The 14,437-nt window shown below is 34.6% G+C and overlaps 2 protein-coding genes across 9 annotated transcripts in view; one reads left to right on the top strand and one right to left on the bottom strand.

The window, feature by feature from the left end:
- The window catches only part of fry (furry), a 152,900-nt gene extending 149,137 nt beyond the window's left edge, over positions 1-3,763 (top strand). For all 5 annotated transcript variants that reach the window (XM_053768631.2, XM_053768628.2, XM_053768629.2 and 2 more), the window contains one exon: positions 950-3,763. In XM_053768631.2, the coding sequence (XP_053624606.1) occupies positions 950-1,059 (110 nt within the window). In that variant the 3' untranslated portion in view covers positions 1,060-3,763. The remainder of the gene's footprint in view (positions 1-949) is intronic.
- A 3,753-nt stretch (positions 3,764-7,516) lies between these two features.
- Positions 7,517-14,437, bottom strand: part of ClC-c (Chloride channel-c) — a 28,820-nt gene continuing 21,899 nt past the window's right edge. For all 4 annotated transcript variants that reach the window (XM_053767870.2, XM_053767871.2, XM_053767873.1 and 1 more), the window contains 3 exons: positions 12,066-12,229; positions 11,249-11,462; positions 7,517-10,283 (listed from right to left, as the gene is read on the bottom strand). In XM_053767870.2, the coding sequence (XP_053623845.1) occupies positions 10,193-10,283; positions 11,249-11,462; positions 12,066-12,229 (469 nt within the window). In that variant the 3' untranslated portion in view covers positions 7,517-10,192. The remainder of the gene's footprint in view (positions 10,284-11,248; positions 11,463-12,065; positions 12,230-14,437) is intronic.

Genomic DNA, 14,437 nt, shown 5'->3' with positions numbered 1-14,437 from the left:
TGTTGTTGTAGTCTTCTTTATTCTTGGCACTGAAATAGAATCTCTCGAATGTTCTTCGATAGGAGACGCTAGTGTGTATTGTAGTAATGTCCGCACTGCGCATGCTCATTATCTAAGGCACCGGATGTGATATATACCAACTGCCAAGGATAGTGAGCGTACCCAATACGGCAAGTCTTCTATTAACCTCTTCTCTCTTCTTCAAACTAGAATTGAATTGTAATTATTATCGAAATATTACATAAATTTTACTCTACTGGCAAGAATTTGGCGGTCAGCAATGTGCGCATGCGCTGAGCGCGTTAATTATCAGGGGCATATTATACGAATATCTATTGCCAAAGATAATTAGCACACTCAATACAGCAGGTTCTTCTTTTGGTATATTCTCTTCTTGGAATGAAAATATATGTTTATAACAGTACACACATGTATTTTGCTTCAAACAAGTATACAAATATTTGTTCTTCAATTATCCGAGTCGATATTGTCAAACAAGTAATGAATCTGTAAGCAACATATCTGGAAAATAACGCTGCACGTCCGCTGCGTAGGAACCTGACGAAACAGTGTGCGTGTGCGCACTTAGGATGCTCATTATCAAAGGCACAGTGTGTTATGGACTCTGCTGCCGAAGATAATGAACATACTCAGTAAGCAAAGTGTTCTTTTCCTGTCTTCTTACTTTTCATGAAACTGGAATAGAATTGGTATAATTTGAAAAAAAAAAAACAAATTTTATTACTTAAAAATATTTTGATACACGTCAAAACATTTGTAACGTTCCAAGGGTAAAGGCCTCAGCATATGATTTTTAGCTGCGCACTGTAAACTGCTACACAAAAACTTATACCTACAAAAAGATCCATATCCTTTACCCGAGGAACATTTCAAACCAAAAAGTATACAGTCGAATGAAAAACACATTTGATTCTACAATTCTTTTCAGATATGGTGGCGATCACGCGACCTGTGAACGAGCTGTCTCAGAACCTGTCGTTCATGATGGAGAGTTTGTACAAGGTCAGCATGGTGCTCCAGCGACAGGAGTACGTCTGATGCTTAGGCCCCGCGGCCTATTACCAGCCGCGCCCGCACCGCCCCCCCACCCCATTCCGCCCCCCCACCCCTTTCCGCCCTCCCACCCCTTTCCGCCCTCCCACCCCTTTCCGCCCCCCCACCCCTTTCTTCGACCGGAACAGACCCATGCCCAGAAACCCACCGGTCCGACGTCGCAGAAGATTGCTCCCGCAAATCCCTACTACTAGTCGACCGGCTAACCGACCAGTATTCGATCGAGCTTCATACCCGTCGACTTCCTATCAATAGATGCTTTATCGCTCGGCCTATTTTCTCAGTTTGTTGTTTCACAAATAGTCACTATTTAAATGTATTAGCGAAAATATTCTATATTGCTTACGGTTCGCGCATCTCTGCAAGCTTTGTCTATATTTATTTAATAGAAATAGTGGAAACTATGATATTTGTTCTCGACGAGTTCGTTGATTCAATACAAAAGTGTTTAACATAACTGTAATAGAAATAATAAGTACATCAATGTTTACATATTGTTTAGTGCGAGTTTGATAAAAGCGATTGCGTTTAAGTTTCTCTCTCATTAATTTAATTCTTGGCTCTGACACCGTGATAATGAAAAATAAAACTTAACATTTTGAAAAAAACACACGCACAACTAACCAATAGTGTACCAGTACATGATCTGCAATTAGATCGATTATCAACGTCCGGCTGCGAAAAATGTACTAGAGTTCTAATAGAAAACTCGCACTATGCATATAGATAGATATAGAAACAACTTCGGTGTTACTAGTTAATATGTTTATAATTAGTTATGTCATTACCTATAACAGAACTAATTATAAACACACTCATATGTGTGTTAACATAATAATATAAAGACCACTTTTCGTCTCAATACTTCTGAATGTTAGTTGTTGATGTTAACAAATATATCTCATAATAATAATACTGTCATCCTCAATGTTAAATCAACGTATAATAAAATTGGTGTTAATCATAGATCGTGTAATGTTTCAATAGCAACACAATCAATTTCTGAACAAAACATTTTAAAAACCTTTCGTTTTAAAAGACTGCCTCCCAATATTTATTTATTTTAATATGCTTGTATGGTCTTCAATATTGCAAAAAAAATTTTTTATTGTGGGCAAAAGTGCATGCAGGTCACCTGATTGTGATTTATTTTTATTACTAAATTCTCGTTTACTAAAACATACGAATACAATTCTGCATACATAAATTATTTAAAAAAAGCACTATCATATGATTTACGTCTTAAGGTTGGGAAACTTTACCACATTATAATAATGAGTACGGGATTTAGAGCACGCGATCATTTAATATACATATCAGAAATATAAAGTCGATTGTCATTTTTATAATATTCTGTTGACGTCAATAATTTACACCTTTTTGTTAGCACACTACCAAATACATCGTAAAGAAAACTGCACAATGGTAGACTCAAGTTTACTAGTGTGTATGCGTACATCACCACTAGAAGTATATTCGTAAAAGTCATGCTGTGTAGGCGACTTAAATGAAAACGGACACCAGTGTTAGCGACAACACACTCGATAAGAAAATATTATCAAATATGATATGAGGAAATAATCATTGGTAAGTAAACCTTATACTAATTTCCAGACATAATATTAGATCAATATCTAACATAGTACTAATCGGGCAGGAGTTGTTAGTAAGAATTTGTAACTAATAAGTTGATTTAGTTTTAAAACCAATGTACTAAACGTACTGACTTTAGTTTTCCGTTAACTGATCTCAGATAGTGTATTTACGCTTCTCTAGGCGTCCGGTAGATGGCACCAGCTTTGCGTCGACGCTCCGTTACACATTATTATTGTATTTGATAAAAATAACGCAACATTGCTGGTAATAAATATTGGAAATATGAAAAAAAAAACTAGGAAACTGAAATATTGGCCCTAAATTATAATAAAAACATAATGAGCTGAATGATTGCCTGGACATTGGAATTGTAAAAGTATTAAACAACTGAAAATGTCATGGCGACTCAACTGTTTTATCCCCAATAGTGCACGTTGGTACTTTTGACATAAATCAATCACCATTGAATATCGATTTGCTACTGAACAAACCACTTATTATAGGTTTTCTCTTGTCTGCTATCGTTTGTGATATTGTCCTTTTTTGTAGTAATTATGACAATATTTATTATTTGTATTTAATAATTTTGTTATTACCAAGCCAGTGTATTATGATCAATGTAGGTTCATAGGAGTGGTATGTGCAGTAACGGACATTTGTCATTCTTTTGAGGGAAATATCATCTTTATCGCATGTACAGTCGACAGCACATCACACACATACGAGACATAGGTGCAGTGTGTAACTTGATATACTGTTGACTATACATGAAATGTTCTTGTACATTTAGGGCGCGGTTTGACAATACCGCTCATTGGATACTGTATAGATCTACGCATAGCCCTAAGTATTATTACAAATTCGTTGCGTCATAAGCTACGCGCATCTGGTTGCGTTAAAGTGCTCTCACTTCTTTTGCCGTAGAGAGGCTTGAAATATACGAGTATAATTATAAAATAATATTATTTAAAGGCGGTGTCGAATTTTCGTTGAACACATGACTAGCATTCTAACACGACCAGAGTCTTAGGGAATTATTATTGTCCTTAACCAATTGTACAATGTATTTAACAATAAATGAATATTAAACTTGTACTTTAGTTTCATTTTTTTTTCCTTTAGTTATAACTAGATGCGCCCCGGGTGGGAATTTCGGTATAAAAAATAATCTATGTGTTATTCCAGGTTATTTTCTACCCGTGTTCTACCTTTCATAATCGGTCCAGTAGATAATACGTGAAGAGGTAACAAATATACTTTCGCATTTATAATATTAGTTGGGATAATGAAATACAGATTTCTTCGCCAAATGTCCATTCACACGTAAAATCGCACTGTTGCCGTCAAATGCTACTAATGTTTAAAAAAAGGCCGTGTTACAACGCATAATAAAGCAAAATATCTTTATTTAATTATGCGTTGTAACACGGCCTGTGCCTGTTCACCCGAAATGATGGGCGACATGACAATGCAATGTCACAGCAACCGATCTTTTATCTCCTTCGTGTTCTTGTTTCTTCAGTTTTAAGTTCTAATACAAATATTTGGCAAAATCATCGTTTTGGCGAACGATGGAGCCACGAAATTAAAAAAAAATCGAATATTTAAAGTGTAATTATGTATTGTCCATGAATAGGTATAATTTAAGACATTATGTATAATAATTTATTTATTATATAAATTAAGTAATAAAGTATAATTTTGGAACTTTCTGAATATAATTGAAGCGATGCTACAATTAAAGCGAAAGCATTTAAACAAACTATTTATATATAAAAAATATTAGACATTGTTGACAACAGAGTTGACATATTTTTTTTCATAAATGAGTACGCAAAAATAACTCGATGTCCATACACTTCCAACAGGCGAGGATCTCTGGTAGACTTTCTCTTTGTTTCTTCTTATTGTGTCTTCGCCTTCTCTCCGCTTCCTTTACATAAATCTCTACGGCAAAGGCCTCTTGACTTGCGCAAGCGATCCCTATGAACGTACGCATAGTGGAACGACATGACCTATGCCATTAATAGATAGTATGTCCAACACGTTTGTCTCGATTTATTTTTCAACTTCTGATAGAACAAGAATATACAACAAAGTGCACACATTTTTAGTTCAAGCAGTATAACCAAACATAAGACAACGCCTGATGAATTTGAATAGCAAAAAAATTTACATCGTTACTCTCGTCAGTATATTCACATTTTTTAATTCGGATCAATTTCTTTATGGTCTCCTAATCTAGCACAAGGAATACAAAAGAAATTTTGTAAATTTACAAGCGAAAGGGGTGATAAATTATGACTTATGTTTACCAGCTTGTACTGCGGCTTCGCCCGCGTGTATTTCTCACGGATATATTTATTGTTCCGGGGCGAAAGGTACCATCTGTCCTTTTTCGTATTTGAAACAACATGTACGAAAAATTTCAAGAACTGTTTGACCAGATGCGTGAATAGGTAACAAACTAATTGTAGTACAAACTTACCTTACGTTGGAGAGTGACGTAACCGTGGGCGAAGCCGCGGGCATTATTAGTTTACCGTTAAATAAATTAGGTGGATATGCCGTAGCGTGCCATATGCCTTCGAATAGGACCACCCCATCGTAGAAGCCGTAAGAGGCGATATAATGTAATAGGCAAAGAGAGTTACCATGTTACCTCGTCTCTACGAGGAGCGTAGTGACGAGCCAACATAAACCATAACTAGAACTGACTTGGGTTGGGTCCAATATTTTCTACTTTCCATTTTATTGGTATACTTAACACATAAATATAAACCAAAGCTCTAACCGACTTGTTCCCTAGGTTACGTTCAGATTGTAGGTAGGTTCAGGATTTTTTCGGCAAGGGGCATTTTGATGAAGGGTTATTTTGGGTAGGTACGTACGTATATCGAAATTTCAAACGTTTTCCTTTACTAAACTCTTAAGTTGTGTATAAACATATGTTAAGTTTAACAAAACTACACCCGCATGCTCAGATCAGATCATTTAGTATTGCTATGCAGCTTCAAAATATTTAATGTTGCAACATCTAATATAAGCCTCCTATGTTTAAAACAACAAACAGCCACATTACCTAATGATTAAAAATATTCATAACGAACGTATATGTATTGATAATATAAAAAGCCTTGGAATACAACATCAAATTTTATTTTATTTTTTAATTTTCTTTGGACTCCGCTTCCTCACAATGTTGTGTATAAACTATACTATACTATCATCACTGAAAATCATTGTCTAGACCAAGTCGGTTTTTGTTGGAAGCCTCCCAAGAAAACACACATGCAGGATAAAGGCTTGGGTTCAACTTTAGATGTTCTGTCATTGAGAAGGGAGATGGCGGAGATGGGAGCGAGGATGGGTCGATGATCTCCCAAGCAGCAGAAATGCAGTTTACGAAACATATACATATATATTTAATTTTACAATTGGACGAATTTCTGATGAAAGAAACATCTGCCTGCTCGCGACGACGAGGAACTTACCTACATGATTATTATAGATATATATTTTTAAAACATTATTATTTTATTGTATTATTATTGTTTCTCCTCTTTTGGGATTCACGGCACTAAGACCGGTCCTTTGAGAGGCTTGCGTGGGGATATGGATCCAACACGTAGAGTTTGGAGAGTTTTAATGTTATGTAGGTCTCCCGCCAAAGCCCACTCCCGGATATACCAATGAAATGGTATGCCCATGGGCAGGCTTCGGCGGGTGTGTGAACTATTGCAGAATAATGAATTTATTGCATTATTATTATTGTTTTTTTAAACATAGTAGAAATAGTCATTCGAAAAATTATAATTAATGTTATTGTTTTGAATTTCAACGATACTAAGGACGGGATATTGTGATTTCAAGGGTTCTTAGAGTATAAGCGTTTTAAGAATAAAGATTTTAATTTTCGATGTGATACCCAATATTTTGCGGGAGGAAAGGACATTTTGTGAAAGGGAAAATAACTTGAAAGCTCAAGAACTAAGTATCACAATACAATAAATTACATTTTTAATTTTTATCACAATAAAATGCAGATTTCTTGGTGTATGTTTATTTTCACTCACTATATTATATTCTAAACTGAAAAAAATGAGAACAGTAATACAATAAAATAACTGAAGTTATAATTATATAAGAATTCATTACATATGTATTTGTTACATCACAGTTCGATTTAATTAAAATAAACACAGAACATGCAACACAGAGAGACATAATAATAGTAAATATATATATATATATATATATATATATATATATATATATATATATATATATATATATATATATATATATATATATATATATATATATTTATTTATTGATGTGTTTTCAATAGCGAGGCATGCAAAAGTTAGAAACAATAATTTTGAAAAATGAAACTGTTACATTTTCTTTCAAGACTCATACTAAATACTCTTTAAAATTTCTGTTGAAATGTATAATTCTAATGATTTACTGTAATTCACGTTGAGACATCTATATAATATCTAATTTTGTATATTCATAATGGAATAAAGTTATATTGGATACGAGCTCGTTTCAAAAACTGTACATGTTATACGGGTTATAGACATCACTGACATTTCTGGACCAATATTCAATTATTTTGTTAAAATGTAGACATACAAACATTCACGATAAGTAGAATTTGATGTAGACGAATATTATGGACCAAGGACCTGTAATTGCCAGACCGAATTATTATGTAAACGGGTAGTTTCTGGAAGTGAAAAGAAATTTCATTAATATTACCGTTCTTAATTCAAGAAATTTACAGAATGATAACAATAATATCTGGCAGTCACGGCCTCAATCATATAAACTTTTTATAAAACGTGGCCCGATCGGACGCGGCTCACAGTATATAAGACAACATGTAAATCTATTTACAATTCTTACATTAACGATTATCGATTTTCAGTCCATATTGTTAAATACATTGATAACGTCTATCCACAATGAGAGTGAAACACCAATGGACAATAATATTCTATGTGGGTGAGACATTTCCAAAAAGTTTGGACGAGAATTATTGATACTTTAGCTGTGAAACGTCATACACGCCAGGCACAGAAATGACGAATATTACTACATTCAAAAGCTTTTTGATGAAAGTCATAAAATGTAGCTGAACTTATTTAACAGAGGATAATTGAAGCAATTATGTAGTAACTGCCATTATTCAAATTCCAATAAGATCCCACTAGAATTATTCAATCGTTAAGTGCAGATTTCTGAATATTATTTCTAAATTATCTCCATCGAACCTGTTTTTTTATTGAGACGCTTTCTCATGAACGGAAGAACTATTTAAAACGACTACTTTTCCACATCACAAATAGGCCTCTTTGTAATAATACATTATGACACATGTGTGCTGTGCGAACATAAAGGAGAATTCTCACCCGCATAACGAACCGGTGTGTTGAATATTTGTTTCGGAATTAAACGCCAGGTCTGAACTCGCGGCGAACTATTAGAATATTTAAAAATATTTTCCGCTAACCCATCAAATATACACTAAGCAGTAGAATTAGTACTTCAAGGGAGCAGCCTCATTTACTGTGTGAATATCATAATTGAATAGGTTAAATATTATGATATTAGTCACTTATAACTAGAATGTACAATAAATTACTTCCCTATTACGTAATGTTCAACCCGACTTTAACCAGGATCGACAAATTTTCACCTTTAGTGACCGTCACAGATGACGATCACGAGTGGAGAAAAACTCAAGTTCATTTAAAAAAATATAATCAGAAACATTTCAGTTACCTACTTGTAAAATTACTGTTCGTGTGCACGATTTTAAAATAATTACCTAAAAATAATGTATAATTGTAACGTGATACTTATTTACAATATGTACATGTCACATTTAAAATCTGATATACATATTCGTTAAAAAGCCACACTTAACAGCTACTAATAAAAGAAAAAAAGGGCTCAGCTTCAGGCTCGTTGCTTCTCTTGAAATTGCCCATAAATTTTATTTTACAATGAAATAATGGGAACTGTACTGTGTTGAGCGCATGCATAGAACAATCAATATTATACACATACAGGACAACAAAAATTATAATTAAAAAAATAGTAATTACCACACGGCATTCCGGAATATAACAACATGCAAATATATACAGTGAACTATGTCACAAAGATCATGATTTTATAAGTCTGCACAGAAAATAACCCGTATGAAAATAAAATTTCTAAAATAAAATCATGACATCTTTTGATTTAATATGTTTTGTATAAAAATACAATTAGAAAGTCCAGCATGCCTAAAAGCTACGTAAAATGAGATATCAAAGTATAAAATAATTATGCACATATAGGATCTTATAATATACAATCACGTAATGGCTCCCGCGTCAATGGCGTTCACTATGATTACAATTAGCTCTAATATATAATACTCTAATACTCATTTCGATTATAAATAACGTTCCCGACTCCTACACATGTAACAATATTGTAAATACATTCTGAAATTTAATTACATCTTTGTTCATAAATTATAGATATTGAGCTGGGTATGGACCCGAGACAGCCTCGGACTGAGGTATGTTCACCCATTTGCCTCGGGTGAGTGTGTGTGCCTCACCCGAGGCAAATGCGCAAGCCACGCATGCCCCATCCGAGGCTGATTTAAGTCCGCACACGGCTCAACGTTCAACTTTCTGGGATAAGTTCGTAAGGTACTTAGATGCGAAATAGCGAGCTCAGTCTACAAGATATGAATGTAGCAAGACTCCAAATTATGCAAGAGTAAATAAAATACTTGAGAATGGAGTGAAAATTGATATCTATCTACAATGTATATTTGTGTACAAAGGTTTATATAAATCCATTAGCAAAGTGTCATTCGAGACATGATCGGGGACACTTTTTGGGTCCCCCCACTGCACATATTACTAATAAAAGACTGCTCCTTAAATAGCTCCTAAATAATTGGCTCAATACAACATCTAAATATTTAAATTATGCTACGACTGAGGCATCAAATACTATAGTCTCCTCGCTTACAATACAGCCAAGTTAAATTCATTACCAAACGATCCTACCTACACCACACAAATTCATCACAATCGTTTCATTTATATCTTCGAATTGCGGAAAAATTTTCAAATGTCGACACCTAAGGGCGCTAAAATAATAAAATAGTCGATTAAAAAGGGTAATAGAAAATTAAATATATAAAATCATAATAATATTTCGGTTGGATTAATTCATTTATATTTAATTCATTTTTAATAAAAAATCTATTAAAAAATTTGCGACTGCATACCAATATATTGTTTGATATCACGCAACAAACTATTTCATGTCGGTTTATTAAAATGACCAAAAGTGGTGCGGTGCAGCGTGGGGTGCGAATCGAATACCTCAAGGCGCCATTGAGCGACTACCGGTGCTTAATACAATGTCCGTAAATATCCGAACACTAACAACTTTAGGAGCCGAAACTCCAAATATCCGGGACAGTGCCGGCGTCCCTGAATCAGTTGAAGAGGACGGAACTCGGGTCTTCGTTGTCCATTTGCTTCACGTGTCGCAATACATCCTTTTTTGTGATCACGCCCAACAATCGCCTTTGGAAAAAAAGTTTGAAAATATAATACACAAATTATATTTATAAAAAATTAAAAAATATATATTTTTAATATTGTAATAAAACACACGGTATAATAATTATACCTATATACTATTCACGTTAGTTTTGATCAAATAAAAAAATATATACTAATACAAATTTTAGATGACGACGTCACACGTCTTTTTATCCCTTACGGCCTAGTCAGAACTACGCCAAAAGTCGCGAAACAAGAGAGCGTAATATAATAATAGCCTTTATTCATACAATAAAACAGTGATAGTTTCTATAGAAAATAATTATGGTATCATACACATAAAAAAACGCGACTGCATTTTGGGCGCCATATTTGTTACCCGGGATAACATTAATATTCTGGATACTATACGTCTATATCACTCGAGGCATTTAGTAATCATGGTGAAAGAAACCGACATACACAGTTACATACATGAACTCTGGAAACAAAATATTCCTTTTTGTTAATTCTTGTTAAAAATGTTGATAAGGCAAAATTATCAAATTATAAAAGTAGTTTCAAGATAGATATAGTAGATATATTAGAATAGTTTCAAGAATATGCATAAACTCGTGAACGGGCGCTACCGAGGGTGACTGGTCAGCTTGGTTCTCTTAATTTTTTGTAGTTAATCTTGTTTTTTTACCAGCACTCTATGACAATCACACATGTTTTAAAATACTTTAAGACTTATTGACCATGTACCTTAAGTGTTAAAACATACTACTAGAAAAAATACATAAACACCAATCATTGCATTATGAGGCTCAAGACTGGTTAAACGAGTTTCATCTGCCATTACTTCTCAGAACCGTTCCGAAATGCTAGTAAATTTAGATTTGAGAAACATAAAATTTAACGTGAAATGTTGCCTGTAATAATAAATCTTTACATGCCTGTGAAGGTCAAATATCTGAATATATACTTTGAAATTATCAACTCACCCGTTATGCGTGACAAGCGTCTGCCTCAGACCAAGCTTGCGGAACATATCCACGACAGTCTCCATAGGCGTCTGGTCAGTGACTGTTATCGGTGCCATGTCCAGGATCCTGTTGAGGGGCAGGTAGGGGGGAGGGCCGGGAGGGGGGTTGCCCGTGCCCGCGAACACCACCACCGATTGGCCGGTGATACCCTCGATCGTGCGGCGGGCGTTCGCTGCAATCAAAATAATTATTCAATAATGTCTCCTGGGTAATGGATGGAGTCCCGAGATTGCAGACCGACCACTGCTTGCGCCAGCATCCTCATCCAGGGAATAAAATGTCTAGCGAAGATAGACAAAGGTCGTGTGCATGCATACCTCACTCACATCTACATATTTCTGCTTCCAAACAAACTGCATGCATGTGTTCCGGTTTGAAAGGTGAGAGAGGCAATGTAATTACAGGGCTCTGTAAAAAACAAAGTAGGCAACGCGCGAATGATACTCTTTGTGTTTTTGTGTGGCTTTCATAGGCTGTGTTGACCACTTACCATGTGGTGGGCTTCATGCCTGTTTGCTTGCTTGGTAGTATAATAAAAATTATAAAGTTTAAAAAAAGTCTGTTATTTTAAATGTCCTTTGTTCGAATTAGAATAAGTCTTATCCATATGGTCATTCAATAATGACTTTTACATAAACTGGAGTACCTCTTTCATCTGGACTCGATCCCGGTTTCCTCCTCAGCCATTAAGCGTCGGCGCCTAGGGACGGCTTTTACATAAACTGGAGTATGGCTATTCGAAAATGCGTTTTATACAAAGAGAAGTAAATCTCACCTATGGCCAGGTTGAGGTCCCGTCGCAGCACGAAGCCCACCAAATATTGGGATTCCTTGGAGATGACAACCGGGTACCCGTTGTGTTCAGTCTCCTTCAGTAAAGTCTCCACGTCGTCTACCGTCATGGAATCTTGAGTTATCACTGACAGCGTCTCGTTTCGTCTGTTGACAAAATTGGTAATTTAAAATAATCACTGCGATGTAAACGCATTACAGTGCTTGGTATATTGTCATAATGTGGTGGAAGTATATGTGAACCTCGCTGAATGCAAATGTCATTTAAACAGGCACAAATATAATTCCGTCGTGTTATATGAAACAATGAGAGCACACTCCGTGAATGTTTTCGAGTATCTTTTTTTCAAGGAACACATGTTGAAATTTTATTATTTTGTCAAATATATTAAATAAATAATGCAACTATGCATATATTATGGCTGTTGTAGTAATTACGTTTTACATATTGTACAATCATAATCATTATCGTTGTAGGCTGATATCGCATAATATACCACTCAAAAAATGTCTACTTGTGTCTTCACAGCCTTCGACCTCTCATTGCGATCTGTTACTATCTTTCCTCATAGTGCGTCTTTACAGGATTATTATGAGCTTATATTAATAAACAACAAAATATAGGAGCCGCAATGCAAAGCTTTCAGTATGGCATACATTCATATTGGTACAATTTTATTAAATTTGCAGTGCATCCGAAACAAAAAAATACCAATGTTCCATAATTAATTTTAAATATTCGCGTTTCATTATTACACAAGCTTTACAAGTTTATCAAAGTTCATGATTCAATATATTAGTAAATTTTCGAAAATTTATCGGCATATACACTTATAGCTCTAGTAACTAAGTGATCATTATAAATGCGCGACGATACTTTCCCACTTTGCTTCAGTGGCGATTGTAACTCATAATAATAATCAAAATCCGTTCATATTATTTAAAGGACATCTTCATATTTTGAGAACTATGCTCGTGTTGGTTTAATGGGGGATTTCAATCAAAAATTTGTTTAACAAACTTTTAAACAACATTAGCCTCCTAGCAGCGAATTTGCTGGTGTTTACAAGGCGTTAAGTGGATGTAATACATTCGGCAGCTTTCTTGGTTAAAGACAGATAATACGCAAAGTAAATGTAATATTAATTTATCCCGCAGCTCTGCAAAGCAACTTCTCTGGGTGAACAGCACTTTATTCCGGCATGAAAAGTATCTTATGTCCTTCCCCATACTCCTTAATGTGAAATTTCACGAAGATCGCTTGGGAGATAAGACGTAAAGATGTGACAAAAAACTCGACTTTCGCATAACTATGACTAACTATAACATATTATTAATAGGATAGATAGCGTTAAAGATCCTCGTCTGTTTCCGTTAAGATAAGCAGATGACTCCTACAACATCCATAATATAACGTTGATATTCAAATTATACTCTACTATCAGCCCGTCCCGGCTTCGGTCGGTAAAACATTAAATTGTACTCCTAAACCTTCCTCGGGGATCACTCTATCTATTGGTGAAAACCTCATGAAAATCCGTGCAGTAGTTTTGAGTTTATCGCGAACAGACAGACAGACGCGGTAGAAGATTTTGTTTTGGCTTGGACGCTCAGCAACTATGAGTAAGACACCAGGATAGAGCACAAATGACAGTGATGCACTTGGGAATATTTACCGCTAAATATATGTAGCGAAGATAATGCATTTAGTTCATATAAAAATGCTGCTTATTGCTTATAGTTTACGTTAATAATTTAGAAGTTGATGACTTGAATAGATTTTGATGATTTTTAAAATTTTCGAAATCGAAAACATACAGGTATTTGACGTTGTAATACAGTGCCAATTTTGATATAACGGACGTGCTCCGACTAAAGCCATTTCGTCTGTAACATATATACACTTTGGGAGAAGAACAGCGTAACGAGAAAAAAAATCGCCGTGCAAAACTATAAATAATAACAATAACAAATATTCGCTTTAGACACATATACATATAAAATGCTAGATCAATTAAATATTAGTAATGTTTTATGCAACTTTTGTGAGTAAACTATTCATTCGCTTTCTTCGCAATAGCTGATTCATAAATGATTTGGTAGACTTCAATAAATACAATGTTTTATTACTGTATTTTTATGAGTATAGATTATACTCCAATACTCTAACAGTGAGATAGATAAAACGTTTATCTTTACCCATGCAATACGTGACAAAATAAAACAGCAGACAAAAATACAAATTGTATACTATTGTAATACAAATTGTCGCATCAGTAAATCATTAACGATTAACTAGGTTTATCAACCAATCTTGACCATGAGATCTTTGAAATTAAATGGCAAAATTGTAGT

Source organism: Plodia interpunctella, chromosome Z (genome assembly GCF_027563975.2).
Source record: "Plodia interpunctella isolate USDA-ARS_2022_Savannah chromosome Z, ilPloInte3.2, whole genome shotgun sequence".
Classification (NCBI taxonomy): Eukaryota; Metazoa; Arthropoda; class Insecta; order Lepidoptera; family Pyralidae; genus Plodia; species Plodia interpunctella.
This window is presented reverse-complemented; position numbering and strand designations above follow the sequence as displayed.